This window comes from Musa acuminata, chromosome BXJ3-9, assembly GCF_036884655.1.
Source record: "Musa acuminata AAA Group cultivar baxijiao chromosome BXJ3-9, Cavendish_Baxijiao_AAA, whole genome shotgun sequence".
In the NCBI taxonomy this organism is placed as follows: domain Eukaryota; kingdom Viridiplantae; phylum Streptophyta; class Magnoliopsida; order Zingiberales; family Musaceae; genus Musa; species Musa acuminata.
Window position 1 is genome coordinate 17077678 of NC_088357.1, and position 18288 is coordinate 17095965.

The 18288-nt window shown below is 34.2% G+C and overlaps 1 protein-coding gene across 4 annotated transcripts; it reads right to left on the bottom strand.

Moving 5' to 3' along the window:
• Positions 1–7303: 7303 nt before the first annotated feature.
• Positions 7304–16820, bottom strand: LOC135649891 (chloroplastic group IIA intron splicing facilitator CRS1, chloroplastic-like). Of its 4 annotated transcripts, none has more exons than XR_010501413.1 (9): positions 15900–16820; positions 10537–11005; positions 10169–10299; positions 8849–9199; positions 8606–8762; positions 8132–8421; positions 7976–8035; positions 7605–7701; positions 7304–7502 (listed from the first exon to the last, which is right to left on the bottom strand). XR_010501413.1 is itself a non-coding variant. In XM_065168829.1 (8 exons), the coding sequence occupies exons 1-8, from the start codon at positions 16734–16736 to the stop codon at positions 7687–7689; spliced, it is 2310 nt and encodes a 769-aa protein (XP_065024901.1). In that variant the 5' UTR covers positions 16737–16820; the 3' UTR covers positions 7304–7686. The 4 variants fall into 4 exon arrangements, 2 of the variants coding, with proteins under 2 accessions (XP_065024901.1, XP_065024902.1); XR_010501414.1 differs by having other exon boundaries at positions 7304–7530; XM_065168829.1 differs by having other exon boundaries at positions 7304–7701.
• Positions 16821–18288: the final 1468 nt, after the last annotated feature.

Sequence of the window (18288 nt, forward strand, 5' to 3'; positions counted from 1 at the left end):
ATAGTCTCAACTCAGACCCAATAGACTTCTAATTGAGTTTGCATTATTTCACCCCAATACTAACTCAAATAGATCTAAACTAACTCGATCTAGATAAATTATTATAAAGCATGAATCATATATTGTCTAGCATATCATTGGTTCTTTCAGCGCTTCGTTTATTCCTTCGGTGCATCGTCCTCTCCTTTGGCGTATTGCATAATCAGTATGTTGACTCCTGCAACTTCCGATCTCCTTGGTGCAATGTCTGATTCTTTGGCCCGATGCCTGAACTTATGGCATGAAGTCCTTCTACCGGCACATCGACCGATCCTCCGGCCCAACGTTCGATTCTTTCTACTTTAATCAATTTATCTTTTTTGATCAAAGTTAGTCTTACGTCACTCAAAACGCAGATTAGATCATAAACTCATCAATTGATTTTATCATCAAAATCCAAGATTCAACAATCTCTCCTTTTTTACTGATGACAACCAATTGATGATATAGTTTAAACTAAACTCCTCCTATAAATATATCATATTGAGATGAATCTTGAATTCAAGTCAAAGTAATTGTAATAATGAATATTTCATCATTGCGTGCATCATTATCATAAGTTAAAGTATTGCATGCATAATACCAAATCAGCATGTATATTTTTAAAATAGAAAATTATCATTACATACATGATTCCAAATCATCATGATATTAAAATATTAAAGTATATTATATTCTACCATATATGATCATTATCATATCTTCTCCTCCTTTGTCATCAACAAAAAGGAGAAATGCAACTAGCAAGTTTTTGAGATATAATTTCTAATCATTACATTTCAAATATAATTTCAGGTTTTTGAAACTTCATTGCATATATCATCATGCAAGCTAACAAGTTTTTCATATATAAAAGTTAGCAAAATTTTTATATTTTTTGAGATGTGCAAGAGAGTATATTTTTGCATCTTTTTGAAATGTGCAAGCTAGCAAAGTTTGCTACTCTTGTGAGATGGGCATGCTAGCAAGTTTGCTTTTCTTTATGATGCATAAGCTAGCAAGTTTTACTTCCTTTTACAATGTGTAATCTAGCAAATTTAGTAAGTTTTACATCATTTTTGAACATGCAAGCTAGCAAATTTTATAATATTTTAGAACATGCAAGCTAGCAAATTTTACATTATTTTAGAATATACAAGCTAGTAATTTTGCTTTTCTTTGAGATATGCAAACTAGCAATCTTTGCTTCGCTTTTGATATTTGGGAGCTATTAATTTTACCTCCCCTTTTGTTATTGTCAAAAAGAAGGAAAGAATATAATATTATAATTTTTTTCTCTTTACATTAATTTTTATATCATGACAAAAAGATAAATTTAAATCAAGAGTGATCAGGTATACAATTCATAAATACAAGGGAGTATTATACATAAAACTCAAGTACCTTAAGAAATCAAGTGACATATCATGGTTAATTTGGATAAATATTCTCTTTAATAAACAACAAAAGAATCATAGGAGAACAAATAATAAAAGATCTTGATTCATATAAAAATCCTAAGTTATAATTTTAAGAAATCAAAAGACAAATTATGATTCATTTAGATAATTCCCTTTAATAAAATGAAAGAATCATAGTGAACAATATAAAAATCTCAAGATCATGGTTTGTTTGCATAATTTTTCTCTTTAGTAAATGGTATAAAGAAGAAATCATAGAAGATAAAAAAAAATTTAATTCCCATAAAGATACCTCAAGTCAAGAAATCAAGAGAAAGTTCATGATTCGATTTGATAAATATTCTCTTTAGTAAATAGTAAAAAAAATAGGAGATCAAATAAAAGATCTTGATTCATAAAAAAAATCTCGAGTATTAATATCGAGAAATCAAGATCAAGTTCATGATTCAATTGAAAAAATCTCATTCAAATTCAAATCATCAAATCATCAAAATCATTTTCATAGTTTAAGATATTCATAAAATAATATAAATAGATTAAAATCATTTTCATAGTTTAAGATATTCATAAAATAATATAAATAGATTCATTAATATCTTATTGAAAACTCCATAAGATTTTAGGGACAGAGACATTTTCAAGAATAATGCATTCCCCTTTTTTATATGTTTCAATTTATGTAATTTAGTTCATACAAGCATGTCTTTGTCTTTTATGCCAAACAAAAATATGCATCATCGTTTAAAACCGAAAACAAGATTTATCACATGAGTCATCAAGATCAATAAACCATAAATCACAAAAATCATTATTACTTTAAAATATTATACATCATTAAATCATCAAGTATGATTTTATTAAATATAAAGTATTTTTAATCAAAATCATTTTGTTTGTTGTAGTAATGTATTTTTCTTGTTAAGTGAATCTAACTCTTCATACTTAATGCAAGGAGTTAATATGCAATTGTCATGCTTAATTTTTTTTTAAAAAAATCCAAAATTACTAGAAAGCGAAGTATGATCCCTCGTTTATATTTCTAAAAACAACTTATGAAATATATTTTATATTTCTTACTAACTAATTTAAAAATAACTTATAAAATGCATCAAGTAATTTCATAGTAAGGTAAAGGGGTTTTGGTTGAGTTACTTACCTCATTGTCGAAAGTCACTAAAGCACAGATCGCCACCTGTCTTTGTTGGTTTGCTACTCATTTCATCCCATGTCACCTTGAGTGTTTTCTTCTTTTTTGTGCGAGCATCTTCTTCTTTAGTTGCAGACATTTGCTTTTGAAGTGCCCTAGCCGATTGCATTCATAGTAAGTTATTTTGTTCTTTTTAAGTTCATTTTTATTCTTTGATTCTTGTTTTATAAGTTTTTTAAATTTTATTGTGAGTAGTTCAAGGTCATCATTATCATTATCATCACTTGAGTTTTCTCTCAAGTGGTTTTCTATTGTTCGAAGTGTCAAATCCTTCCTATTCTTTGGAAAGTTATTCTCATATTTATTATATTTGATACAAGTCATTTCATAGGTCATTAAAGACCCAATAAGTTCTTCAAGAGAGAACTTGTTCAAGTCCTTTATCTCTTATATTATCGTCAATTTCATATCCTAACTTTTTGGAAGGGATCTTAGTATTTTGTTAACAAATTCAAAATTAGAAAAATTTTTACTAAGTGCTTTCAAATAATTAATAATATCTGTAAAATAGGTTTATATATCTTCAATGGTTTCGCTTGGTTCCATTCGAAATAATTCAAAACTATGCATCAAAAGATTAATTTTTGATTTTTTAACCCTAATTGTGCCTTCGTGTGTGTGATTTAAGTGTGTCAAATGTCATGTGTAGTTTTACAAGTCAAAATATGAGTAAACTCATTTTTATCCAAATCACAAAATAAAGCATTCATAGCTTTTACATTTAACGAAAATAATTTTTTCTTAAAATCATTCCATTCATTCATAGGTTTAGAGGGTTGTTGAAAATTATATTCGATAATATTCCATAAATCAAAGTTTAAATAAATCAAGAAAACTCTCATTCGTATTTTTCAATACGTGTAGTTCGTCCCATTAAACAATGATAGAGTGACCCTCTTAAAAGCCCGAAAAAGTTATCTCTCTTGGGTGTTAATCCAATAGAGAAAAACGTGGCTCTGATACCAACTATTAGGATCATGAATCGGTAGTAAGAGAGGAGGAGGAATTAGTGCTTGCGATAAAAACAATGATTTAAAAATTCTCATTCGATGAAAACTGATATCGGAAAGAGTTTAACTTGAAAGCACATTCGTAAACGTAGTGAGAGTAGTAAGCAAGTAAATTAGTTTGCAATATGAGAATTAAAAGCAGAACACAAATGCAAACCGAGTACACTAGGTTTATAGTGGTTCGATTGTCGTGACGTATGTCCACTTTTGATTCCTCCTCCGTTAAGGCCATCAACATCTACTAATGGTCTTCCTTCAATGGACGAAGACTAACTACCCTCTTACAATTTTTTTCTCCTTTTCACAGGTTTAGGATATAACCTTTACAACCACTCAACCCTCCCTTAAATAGAAATTACACTCTTAGAGAAGAGGAGGGGAACTCTCAAGATTATAACAATGTTTTCCCCATTTTATGTTCTCAATTCATGTGTTTACTAAGTAGGATGAGTGTGGTTTTTATAGACCCCAAATGGATTAAAATTTAGAGCTAAAACGATCTCATCCTATGTTTTTAGGGTATTGACAGTACCACCGCCTGACTGATTGACAACTGACGGTACCATCACTTATCAGTTTGACATTGGGTGGTACCACCGCCCAGTCTGACGCTAACAATGGGTAGTACCACCACTTGACATAATCTTGAAGACTGTGTTTGGGCAATACTGTCGCTTGATAGTGGAAGACTATGTTTGGGTGGTACCACCGTCGGTGTGGGCGATATCACTGCTTAGACAATTTGGGAGGCTGAGTCCTAAACGGTGCCACCACCTAAGCCTACTAAGGGTTGCTGCATGGGCTTAGCCCAAAACAACCCCAACTCAGGCCCAATGAGCCCCTAATTGAGTTAACATTGTTTCATCTCAATACCAACTTAATTAAATCTAAACTAACTCGATCTAGACAAAATATTACAAAGCATAAATCATATGTTGTCCGGCATGTCATTAGTTCTTCCAACGCATCGTTTTCTCCTTCGGCGTATTGCCCAATCGATATGTTGACTCCTACAACTTCCGATCTCCTTGGCACAATGTCTGATCCTTCGGCCTAATGCCCGAACTCATAGCATGAAGTCCTTCTGCCGGCACGTCGACTGATCCTCTAGCCTATGTCCAATCTTTTGATATGTTCACTCCTGCCTAACATCTGATTCTTTCTACTTTAATCGATTTGTCTTTTCTGATCGAAGTTAGTCTTGCGTCACTCAAAATGTATATTAGATCGTAAACTCATCAATTAATTTCATCATCAAAATCTAAGATTCAACATATATCAGTTTTGCAATTGCAATACTCAGAAGATCCATAGCAACCCATGAATGAAACATTGGAAAGCTGTAAATAAAGTAATGAGATATCTATAGGGGACAAAATATTATATGCTCACATACATGATATCAGATCAGCTTGAAGTGATGGGATATTCATATGCTGATTTTATAAATTGCCTCAACAGTAGGAAGTTCACTTCAGGATTTGTATTCCTATTAGCTAGTGGGGTAATTTCTTAAAAAATTACAAAGCAATCGCTTATTGCATCATCAACAATTGAAGCTGAATTTGTAATATGCTTTGAAGCCATAAATCAAGTTTTATGGTTGTGAAAATTCATCTCAGGACTTGGTATGGTCGACTCAATTACTAAGCCGTTGAAGATATTTTATGATAATACCGTAATAATTTTCTTCTCTAAGAATGACAAGTACTCTTTCCAAGTATATCAAGATAATGTACTTGGTGGCTAGAGAAAGAGTCTAGAAACAACAAGTGTCAATTCAGAACCTGAGCATCACTATGATGATTATTGATCCATTTACTAAAGCTTTACAATGTAAAATATTTAAAGAACATGTTCTTAGAATGGGGCTTGTGAGCAAGTCATAAAAGATATTATAATACATATGGATGCTATTATTGATATTTCTTTTACATAATTAAAGTTGTTTGCTTCTGTTATCCTATTTACATTTATGTTTATGCATATTATAGTTAAATATAATAATATAATTATCTTGACAAGATAAATTATAAGGGTTATTATGGACTATATTAAGAAAGATTAACAATATTTTGGTATATAGAAGGAAGTATGACATTGATGATATGCAACCGCTATGACTCGCATTGATAGTTGGACTTAATGTAGTATTATTATGTTTATTAGACTTATTGGCTTGTTTCTAAAATTCATGGTCATATATAAAATATTTTTCAAAATATTTGGAATCCAATTAGATAAAATTATTTTCAAACAAATTTTATTTTATTTATTTTGATTTTGAATATATTTTATATCTTATTAATTAATGGACCAAGTGAGAGAATATTAGATTTTGTGATCTTTTATAATTAGATAAGATATATAATCAAATTAATTAGATTATATTGGTCGATAGAAAAAAAAAAATTCATATTATAGTATGATTCCTTAGGAGATTATAGACGCAGAGGGATTATAGTTTTTCTTTCAATCCTTCCTAAACCATCAATCTAAGTGATATTATGAAATTATAGTAAGAATAAAAAATGAGAGTCTAGTTATCCTTATTAACAATGATTTTGGATTTAAAGATAATGCTTTTATAGATTTCATAAATTCTTTTCAAATGACATCAAAAATTATACATCGTAAAACAGATTTAATGTTATTTGATTTCAATCATAATATAAAAAATTATTTTTACAAGAAAAAGGATGAAAAGCAGGAGGAGCAAAAAAGCGAACCTCGACGACAATATCGTATTAACGACGAAGAAACTGATCTGTTCAATCGGTTTCTTCTGCCACAAACCATCCCCCCAAGGTTGGCTCCGTTTCCTCTTCCCTGTTTCGTTTTCTCATCCTTTTTACCTAACAGAACTGAAGACCGTCGTTGCAACCACCTCACGGCGCTACGATGAATGTACAATACCTGTTCTGTCACCCAATCTCGAGAACCACGATCATGGTGTCTCACAATTTTTTTCTAATTTACTAGTTTACAAAGGTTTCGGGGTGGAAAACTAGTGTGGAAAGCAGCGACGCGTCGGTGTTCCGAAGCATTCTATGCCTGGAGCAAACAGTGATTGCGACTGGGAGTCTCCGTCATCGTCAAGCTGTGCAACCCTTGGGATGCTCACCCAAGGGTTCAAGGGTGTCGGTTATCTCACCCGTGAACCTTACACTTGCTACACGTGTCGTGGTTTTATCTTTGTTGGATGATTCTAATTTTTTTAGTGCCTCTTATTTGTCGTATATTGTCTTTGATGCTACTAGCTTTTAGTGAAGTATTGCTCTGGAGATAAATAATAAATAATAATAAACTTATATATATATATATAAGCACAGTTAGGTACGTACCTCAAGAAGTCGTTGAGACATCCTCATAGTTGATATACTGTTAAATTAATAAAATAAATTCTTTTCTCACAAAAGATTAGTTGGAGAGTGGTATTTATCAATCAATATTTTCAATTCAATGGAGAATCAATATGGGATTAGATAGGGCCAATATCAATCAATATTTTTTTATTTATCATATTATTTATTTTTAGTAATATCGATCCATGTAGGTTGCATGGCATGCCGCGATGAAGTCCATGAATACCACAAGAACTCATTCACGAGGGCCGCTCATATCAACATTACAGAATATGCTAATCAGGATGAAGCACCAAAAAATGGGTGCAATTTTATGAAAGTTTATTCTTGACAGCTCGGCTTGTGAACCACAAAAGGATTTTTTTTTTTTTTTTTTTTTTTGGTTGCAATGAGACACATAGGAGTTGCCAAAGGAGAACAGATAAATTCTTGATCAAGATCCAGCAGGATTTACTCATGCTGACTCACCAACGAATACAACCTGGTATCGCGCAAGCACCAAGGCGGGACTTCAGAAAAAATAAGTACACATATGCAAAGTCATTGGAACAACAACTATCTATATATTCAGCTTGATGCATACCATTCGGTGGTTTCCGGTCCAATCACAATTCCAATTGAAGTTCCATCAGATCTGTAGGAATTATTTCCTTTTCCTCGCACTTTCATTCTAACTTTCTCTACAAAATCAGCAGATAATTGAGATAGTTATCTTCTGATATTTTATTTCCCAAGAGCTCTATATATATATATATATATATATATATATATATACATACATATATACATACATATATATATATATACATACATATATACATACATATATATATATATATATATATATGTTCATTATAGCGTTGGACTTTGTAGGATGTCAGTCGCAGTTGTTCTAGAAATAAAATGTAAATAGACAAAAACTTTTAAAAGCAAAGGAAGATGCATTGAACTTACCAGTCTCTGCGTCAATTCCCAGATTAATTTCTCTCTTTGGCGTGCAAAGTATTTCAAGGACTGCAAAGGAAAAAATTATAGAAAGTAAGAAACAAAGTCATGAAATATTACAGGATACAGATGAAAACGAATCTATAAGTAAATGCTAGTTAGTACTCCTCGACGCTGTATCTCAATAGATCTTTGTAGTGCCTCTCTTTTCGACAGTAGGTTGTTCAATGGCTTTAGTGGACGAGCATAATTCTTCCCACGGTAGATAATTATTGCATGACTTGTCCTTAATTTCTCCACTGCAACCAGTATCCCACCACTCTCAACTTCAAGTAACCTTGCAGTACCAGTAATATGGTGAAATCCCTTCTGCTTGGTAAGCACTTTCACAACTTCTCTATGTTTCCAATGCTGGTGAATACTTCCGAAAACACCATCATAAATTCCACGCCTACCTGCAGATGCCAAGATCTTATTACTCTTGATCCAAAGTACCATCTTAAAAAGTACGGTCACATACCATAGAGAAATTGAAGACAGAAAACTTCTATCTATACCATTGCAGAATGAATTTGCCAGAGTGGGAAAGGGTGCAATTTTAATAAAAGATGATATTAAGTTAGTTGTGATGGTTCATACCCAGCAATATGATTTCGTTCATTTCCAAGCCAACTTTTCGAAAAGCTTGCCTCTCCTCTTCTGTCAATATTTCCAGGTCTGCAGTTTGCTCCGAAGGGCAACATGACAGACTAAGCTTGCTCAACAGTTCCTCTGATCTCTCTATCTTCTGCTTAAGCTGGTGCATATTCAAACAAAATGTTCATTAATATGTCAGTTAAGCTTCATTAATACAACAAACTTGATGTCAGAATTTGATCGTACAATGAGAAGCTTGTGCTCGTGCTCTCTTAGTTCCTTCTTCAACTTTTCCTTTTCAGCTTCAATTCGAATTTGGCCTCTATAACTCAGGTTGTTTAGGGAAATATGATTTGCCTGTATTTCCTGAAATTCCATATAAGTTCCAACAATGCTGAAGCTGGGCAGTATGTTATCCATAGCACGTAATGAGTTTGTGAACCCCGTTCGTGCTTTTTCTTCCTCAAGCTGTTGCTCATTGAGCTCTGCTTCTCTCTCATCAATCAGATTAGTCACTCCACCAGGGAGAAAATCTTTGCCTCTATACAGAATGATAAAGAACTTGTTTCTTAATATCAGAACACCACCCGTGAGACGCTGCATTTAGAGCTTCAGAATCAAGCACATGAAGCTTCAGAGTAACTATTATCTATCAAGATAGATCCCTAAACACCCTTATCAATTACCTTCAAATTGAAGGAAACAAGAAAGCAAATGAGTTCTAGATAGGAACCATTCGGTAACCTCAGTCATAAATCCCACTACTATATCCAATGCATGCTGAACTTTATGAGGGAAAAAGAAAAAGGCAATCAAGTTCCAGAACAACCATTTTCCTCATCTACATGTATTACAACCTAGCACTGAGTTTCTGATGCAGTTGTGTCTTTGATCAGATCTAGCTATCTGTAACAATTTCCTAGAATATTATGATAAGTTGAAGTTCCTGTTATAAAATTTTAGCACCAACCTTATTCACTTGAAGAGAAATGATACACAGAAAACAAAGTCCTTGAAGATTTAGAACTCTTTAACATATAGTAAACTGATGTGTTCAAGAAACAGGTTAGGAGCAACATTTAAAAGAGTGACCAAAGTTGGTAAGATATCCTAAAGAGAACATTGCCTGCTAACAGGGAAAAATGTGTCCCACAGTACCTTGTCCATTAATAAACTATAGATGATATATTCAATTTGGATAATTTATTATCACACCAATTGTAAGGTGTTGTGAAGAAAATTTCTCAGGCAGACACAAGAAAAGCCACTATTCTCATTATTGAAAAGGCCAAAAGTCTCACTTATACACGTTTTTTTCACTTGTTTTAAACAGTGAAATATCTTCTTTTGGTTTGAAAGCCACCTTATACCAGTATATGCATTGGGATTTTTCCAAGTTGTATTTATTAGAAATAAATAATGAAAATTGCAGTCTACCATCAAAACACTCAATCACATACTATAAAGCAAAATTTTACATTTTTCGAATTCCAGTTTCAAGCATGTATTTTTATTTTAGTTTTTATTTGATTGGTAAATATGTAATTACAACATTAATATGCTTGCCTTGAGCTCCAATGACATTTGCTCATTGTTGGTATTTTGAATTCCCACTTTGACTGCAATTTTGGCTATAAGGCTCTTCTCCCAAAGCTTTATAATTGAAGCAGCCAAGCCTTGAAGTTTTCTATTTCTACCTTCCAACAGAAGACAAGCACAATGTTACATTTAAAACTCTAATATCTCTGCATCTTTATGGATATATCTTTGTCACTAAACATGTATCTATACACATAAAGCCAGATATTGTCATATATTTACAAAAAAAACACTTGTCAGAAGAAAACAGCAACTAAGAGCAAAAATGATGGTAATAACATACATAATTAAAATCTAATATAAGGAAAAAGCTCACTGCATATGGCAGTAATTACCTAGAGCAAAATGAGTGGGCAAAGGGCGTGCAAGCTTCCGTAGATACATCAATTCATCATCCGTCAGCTTTGGTCTTACTCCAGGAGGGCACATTCTTAATGGAGGCCGAAAACCAGGAACGACTTCTGGAAGTAGGTCTGCATCTACAGGTAGTGGCTTTTGCCACCACCAGTCAACAAAACGGGGACCTAAACCATCCAACAATCTGTCAGCTTCTCTCTCATATAGAGATCCTTCAATTGAAATATCACCCATTTGAATTCCAGACTCCATATTCTGTACTTCCCCATCCATCTTTACAACTGATCCTGAAACAATAGCACTGTCCTCTTCAAATATGCCAGGGTTCACTTTATTGACAGCATTAGGCGAACTAGGAGCATTTCGAAACATTTCATATTTTTGTCCTCTATAGACAACAAGAAAATCTCTCTTGCACCAAACAACCAAGCCTCCAGTCTTTGTCTGCTAATTTGTGGAGAAAAAAAAGTTCAAAACATTCATAGCAGCCAATAAAAAAAGATAAACAAGATAGAAAATGCTATGTTTCACTTTGGTTGTCTAGATGACACATAACTAAAATGCAAAGAGACTATCTATATTTAACCCAAAAAGTTCATAAGCTGCATATTAGGAAACTTGATTGATAAAACAATCTTAAATAAATATTATCAGGAATGTAGATTAATAAAAAAGGTTGGAAGCATTCAGATTCTATCTTATTTGTGAGAAAGACATTCACCAGCAAACTCCAGCTTAACACTCTAACATATAAATTCTTGGAAAGAATGAATATGAAAATAGTGATAATGAAGGTGAAACACAAAGAAAAGAGAAATAAGATACAATGCTCAGAAAAGTGAAGACATTATTACTTGAAAATTGAATTATGCATGGATAACTTAGTGATCCAGTTAATTTGCACAATAACTTATGAAGACAAACCTTATCTACTTGATCCAAAATTCTTAAGCCCATCATAAATAAAAAATTACTACATCGACATATATAACATCCAGAATCCCATTACTTCCCATTGTGACTCCTTATTCAAATTCCTGACTTTCTCATCAGTGCATGATTGCATATAGCCCAAAAACATTCTCCAAGTCTAATGTGGAAATAATCCTATGAAGAATCATAATAACACGCGCAAGATAACTTGCATCTTGTCACATGACAGACCATGCAGAGAGCACAAAAAGGACCTCTAATACCATTTGCCGCAACCTTAATCATAAAGCCATAGCAAAAATGCTTTTAATAGTCAAGCTTATGTCATTAGTGGTCAGTCACTAATTACATAATGCAAATCTGACCTCTCATTATCTCCTGATATTAGACTATGGGACGTACCAAATGGTCAACCTAGTTAATAGGCCAGAAGGTTTGTAAAACACAGGACAAACTACAAAGTAGAGGAAATATGCAAATTATGAGGGAATAAGGTAACAAGAGTCGACACAGCACAAGCTTATTAGGAGTATACTCTTCTTATTAAAGAAGCAAGAGAATAAGCAATGCTAATGAATTTATACGTCCAAGAAAGGTCTTGCAAATTTAACAACAAACATGAAATGTTGAACTTTACTCCCAAATTCATAAAGAAATGAATAAACACACAAAAAAAGTAAGCGAATAAAGTAAAAAAGGAATATGACAACAGTAGATCTACCTAAAGGTTCATCAGATACTTATCACACGCAAGATTCAATACTTGACTACTAGAATGCTACTAAATAATCAAGAAACCTAAAATTACATAATAACAAGATTAAGAGTGTAAGATCAGATGTACAGCAATCTAAGTGACATCTACTAGCCAAAATTGAACAGACTTCATCAGTTTCACACAAAGTCAGCTAAAACTGACAGCAAATTTCCAGTCAAAATAAACATAGGTAGAAGACGAACTTCCAAATAAAATATAGAAGATAAGTTATTAAAATTAATAGCTCACTCAATTATTAGCAAGTCTTCAGTCTTCTAGATTTTGAAAATTGAAATACAGAGGATCAAAACACTTTGATTCAGGGAGCTGAACTAATCTTAGGTCTTTAATAAGCCAAAACACATTCAAAGGAAATCCCAAAAATAATTAAGATAGTAGAAATAAATGCTTTTTATCAGGGTTTGAGGTCCAACAAAAGTTGACCATCAACACCCAATGGCTCCTGCTTTAGAAGTCAGTCCAAAATCGGTCTTCACTATTTCATGCTTTTCAGCCATAAATCTTGTAGAAAAACTTGGCTTATCATTTTCCTTGAATTTCAAAATATGGTGCAGGAAAATCAAATTTTCTTCTCTCTCAAGTTCCCTTGGCTTTGCAAATTAGAAATGTGAACCAAATCTTGTGCAATTTTCCTAGATTTTTCAAGGAACATAGTAGAAATGCTCCATTATTTTACTTAAAAGGACAGGAGAATCATTTCACGGTCAGCTTGGAAGTAGAACTGTCTGACCTCCTGATGAGTCAGATACCAAGAGAAATTCTTCAAATTTTCAACCTCTTTTCTTCTCATGTTTTCCAACCTAGAACGAAGTTCAATCCAATTTTCATCGTCTTTCTATTCTTGCCCTTTTTCTCTACCCACTTTCTCTCTTCCTCCATGGTTGTTGAAATTTCCTAGTGCTGTTAAGGGCCTTTTTGTTCTCACTTTTGCTTTCTTACTCAGCTGCTGAAGGTTTCATGGCTTCTCTTGTTGAAGATTGACTGCCACCCCCACTTAGAGGGGGAAAAAAGAAGAAAAAAACAAGTGAAATCCTTTTATTCTTCAGTCCTTGTATTTAATATCCTACACCTGATATCTGGGCTTTTAATCCTAATGATGTATCTTTTATCAAAGAAGATGAAGCTAATCCTAATGATGTATCTTTTATCAAAGAAGATGAAGCTAATCCAATTACTTGCTTCAATTTGCCCCTATAACTAAATTTCAAAAGAGTAACCTTTTGGGTCAATTGAAGGGCTGTTAGGTATCAGTACTCTGTAACTTTGGTATTTCCTTGGCAAAGTTCAATAGTTTATTCATAATCTATCTTCTGGCCTAAATTTGATTTCTTTATTATCCACTGGATAACATCCAAATAGACTATTTAACTTGTGTTAATTTTTTATTGAAAAGTATAGTTGAACTTCAGTTTGTTTTTCTATCAGCTGATACCTTGAAGTAAATAAAATAAAAACAACCATTATAATTATTCAGGGGAATCAAAAAGATAAAAATAGGCACCACAAAATTGTCTCTGTATTTCTCTCAACAAAACTTCCAATCTTTTGGGTGAATACAGGTCCTCTAAGATTCAAAGATAAGAACAGAACTTTGATTGGTGACCTTTCCTTCCCTATTTAAACTCCTGATCAACCTAGCCTTCAAATGTCCACAAATATTTTGCAAAATGCAATAAACAAATGAAAAAGACAACTAAACATGATAGAATTCACACCATGAATATTGGCTTTTACAGGCTTAACCAATGCTAGGCCTAAGCAAATCCAAAATATATACTAGATTGCGTATTTCATGTGCTTCTAATTTTTCAGTTGCATACTGTGAAGAATCTATACAAATGTAACTTACATGGGAGGGACAATGGGTAAAGACCAAAGGAATAGCAAATCACAAAACATAACCTACGTTGAGACATGGATTTCTAGATTGGATAATCTTGATTTCTAGATTGAGACATAGATGTCTCTGTTGAGACATCCGGGTTGGTTAGTGTATTGTTGCACGAGTGATAGGTCTTAGATTTGAGTTCATGTGTGAGCGTCATGTATGCTATTTAATATAATCTTCCAATTTTTCAAAAAAAAGATTGGGCAATGCCTGTCTCTAGTTTTGCTAGTATATTAGCAACACTAGTGGCCAGTCCATTCACTAGAAATTTACCAAAATTAGTTGGAAATTGATCCGTGCAACATCCTATCCAATAAGAAGATGTACATGTGGAAGAAGATACACAGTAGGGGAAAGTTCAACCAAATCCCATTCTCAATTGGCTAAATAAATTGGCCCCGGCAAGGGGAAGGAAAATACTACTCTCACTAGAAATTGTGACCAAGAGTCATGAGACATCTTCTTAAAACAACATATAAAATATGTCTTCATATTACACCAGCAATGATTTTATATTAACAAATATTTTTACATAACTTATTTTAAAAAAATTAAGAATGCTTACATGACACATTTTATTAGTATTTTCACATACATGGAATTTTTATTTTTTTCATAATTATGTTTAGGTTATTATTGTCACTTGTAATTTTAATTGATTGGGATTTATTGATCCAATATAGGCATTTTCACAAACTGAATTGGAGATCATAAGATATGACCAATTCTAAATTTGTGAATATTACTCCCAAAAACCTACCACAAAATACACCATCTAAGGTTTAGAGTATGGGCCACTCTATAATAAATCAAAGGCAATATAAGGCATCGAAATTATACATCAAGAAATGTTTGTATTCTGTGCCTTGAATGTATCTCATCTTTTCCTTTTAGTTCAAATCAAAATAGATCCCATGGAAACTGATGTGAGGCTCATATGTTATCAGTGTCTCCAGAAATTTTGCTATAAAATATTAACTAAAACTAAAGAAGGATTATCCTGAATGCCCGAGTAAGAAGTTTCCTTATGAAATTTGAGCTACAAAGATTATCATTAAGATTTGAGGTTAACGATTCAAAGGCCAAAGAGTTTCTATGCAACAAATTTCAAAGGCATCAAAGATCCAAAAGACAGGTAGAAAGCAGCAAAGCATGGCGGAAGTCTTTACACAGACACATTTTCTGATCATGGTGCATCATCGATGAAAATGAATGTTCATAGAGCTCAAGATACATTCTTTATTTCTTATTAGCTTATGCTTAATCTTATTGATAGTAGAAAGAAAATTATGAGACTCCATAGAGTTTAAAAAAAAAAAAGGCATTCAACGGCCATTCTGCACAAGCAAAAACAATCTTCAAACAAGTATTCACAATAGCTTTTCTTATTTGTCTATCTCAATGTTTAGTAATGTAGTCCCTTCCAAAGCATCCAGAGAAAATCTAAACAATCTTCACAAAAAGGGTTCTTTGGTGCAAATAAATACAAACTTGGAAGGCATCTACTTCAATATTTATGCTGCTTACACCAGCAACCATGCAGTTATCTCACTTGAAAGTGTTAAATACGAAATAAAACAAATAATTGCAACAGTTTCTTTTTGTTTTCTCTTCTCCATCGGTTGTCAGCTCTTCAAAGTGTTAAATGTGAACTAATCCTTCATGCCACAAATGTACCAAATGAGAAAATATAAAAAGAAAAAGTTATGAGAGCTGGATTGGAACATAATTGCACCAGTTACCTCAACGATCTCTCGAGCTCTGTCCATGTTGCGCCGCAGTGGCTCGACGATCCTAACCATCACGAGCTCATTCTCCTTCCAACCCCTCCGAATCTCCTCCACCACCCCCTGCGTCACGCCTGCTTTCTTGGCCTTCACCCACCTCGTCATCCGCCTCGCCTCGCCCCGCAGCCTGAACAGCAATTCAGGAGCAAGTACCGATTCCGCCGATGTGACCACCTTCACCTTCTTCTCCCTCCCAAACACCAGTTTCTCCTCCGCCGTGACCCACGGCGCCCTCTGGCCACGGCCACCTTTGGCCGGCCTGAGTGGGACACCGAATTCCGCCGCTTGCCCAGCATCGGCGAAGGCAACAGCGGGAGTCTCCTCATCTGGCTCGGCGGAGTGTACCTGGCGGAGGTTTTTGATGTTCCTGATAATCCCGAGCATGGCGTGGCGGCTCCGGCCACCCCGGACCTTGTCGGTGAGGGGTCGGTCGGCAGGGCCGGGACCCTTCTTCTTGTTCCTGGTGCTTCTGCTAGGGTTCGAAAGGTCGAGGACTTGGTCGGAAGGGAGGAGGAAGGGGGATGTCATCCAGGGGGCGGTGGGCATCTTGAGCGATTCAGCGTTGTCTGGGAGCAGCCATGGGGCCGCCGGAAGCGGCGGCGGAGGGGAGGGAATTTTCTTCTCGTGGGATGGGGTAGAGATGTGGTGGGGTGGCTGTAGTTGGAACGGGGGAAGCTTGACAGGAGGTCGCAGAGGATCGTTGGGACGGGGAAGGGAGCAGCGCAGAGAGCTCGACACGATGGAAGAGGAGAAGCAGGATGAGGAGAAGGGCAGGGCGGAAGGAGGAGGCATTAGCTGCGGAGAAATGGAGGAGCGAAGAGGTTGGAGTCGTCCTTGGGGATATGTCGGCGACGGTGGTGGTGGTGGTGGTGAGGACAACATAGCAAAACATTCGACACCGCTGAATCACCGTTGAAAACTTTTCGGGTGACGTAAGTCCCGAGATAGTGGATGCGAGGACAACGAATAGGATAAGCTGTGGAAAGTGACATCAGCCGTGGCCATGTCACGGGTGACTCGGTCGGGAAGAATGCAGCGTTCAATGCCTGTGACGGGCCCTCAAACAGCACCCATGTGAAATTTTCCACTAGAAGGTTAGCTTAGGGGAGTAGCCTTATTTTCATTCTTAATAGACTGAAGAATTAGTAGGATAACATTAGAGCTGGCTACTTTTATTGTCATAAAATTTTATCTTATTATCATAAAATTAATTTGAAAAAACTTATGATAAAAGTTCTTGAAATGTTGTCCAAACTTATCATAAAATTATCTTTCTTCTCTTTTGCATCAGTATATTATTTTCACATAATGTGAAAAAGAATTTTCACATTATATTATTTCACGATATGCTTATCACTATTAGTAAAAATGATAGGTCATGTACCCACCCATCTTTCTGGAATCTTAAACTTATTTAGAGATTTAATTGGGTCTAAGTTAATAAATCTAAAATTGAAATATTTTTTCCTAAGAATTGCTTTCTTCATCCCAAACATCACACTCGTAGTACATTGGGCTCAGACAAGAGTATTGGCCTGTTCTTTATATTGAGACTTTTGTCATTCATTATTTCTTATCTATCAAGCTTCAAGGTTCAATCATGGATAATATCCATAATCGTCCAAAAATGAAACAAAAGATTCCTATGTCAAGTTGATAAACCAATAGTTGTATTATGGAAAAGATCACCAGTAGAATTTCTAGGATCACCGAGAGCTAATCTTGGGATGACACCAAATAGCACAAAATAAAAAAAATTTAAACTCATAAGTTTGAGATGATATTATTATAGCGTAGGTAGTGAAGATCTTGGGATCGTAGACATTTGCGACACCGTAGGATTAACAAGGTTCTTTTCGTTTTGAATGGATATAATAAAAATTATATAAATATCTTAATTTATTAACTATGATTAGACATTATATTGAATGAATTATATGTTGGGAAACCTAATATCCACATCTCATCTCCTCCGGTTGCGGAGTAGAAAATAAAAATAAAATTAGATTTCTTAAAATTAAGTACTTGACGATTGATGCATGAGAAAAATTATATATATATATATATATATATATATATATATATATGAGAAGTGTTACGTAGAGAAATCATATATCTCTAAAATTTTCAGATTCGATAGATGATGAATGAGAACTCGCGTACTCCTCTCTAGTGAAGATCTACATGGTAGACATGACGATGACACTCAAATCGTTACGAGATCTCACTCTCCATGGGCAACACAACGCTACTAGAGTAAGGAGGAGGAGAGGAGTCTGAGGAGAATATTAGAGGCAATCACCAAAAGCTCTAGCTATGAACATTGAGGTTCCTCCTATTTATA

Excerpts from the sequence above, each read along its gene's own strand:
- LOC135649891 (XM_065168829.1), bottom strand. The coding sequence starts at position 16,736 with ATGCCTCCTCCTTCCGCCCTGCCCTTCTCCTCATCCTGCTTCTCCTCT. Across the intron at positions 10,300-10,536 it reads GCCCACTCATTTTGCTCTAG|GTAGAAATAGAAAACTTCAA; the intron begins GTAATTACTGCC and ends TTCTGTTGGAAG. Across the intron at positions 9,200-10,168 it reads AAATGTCATTGGAGCTCAAG|CGTCTCACGGGTGGTGTTCT; the intron begins GCAAGCATATTA and ends CTCTAAATGCAG.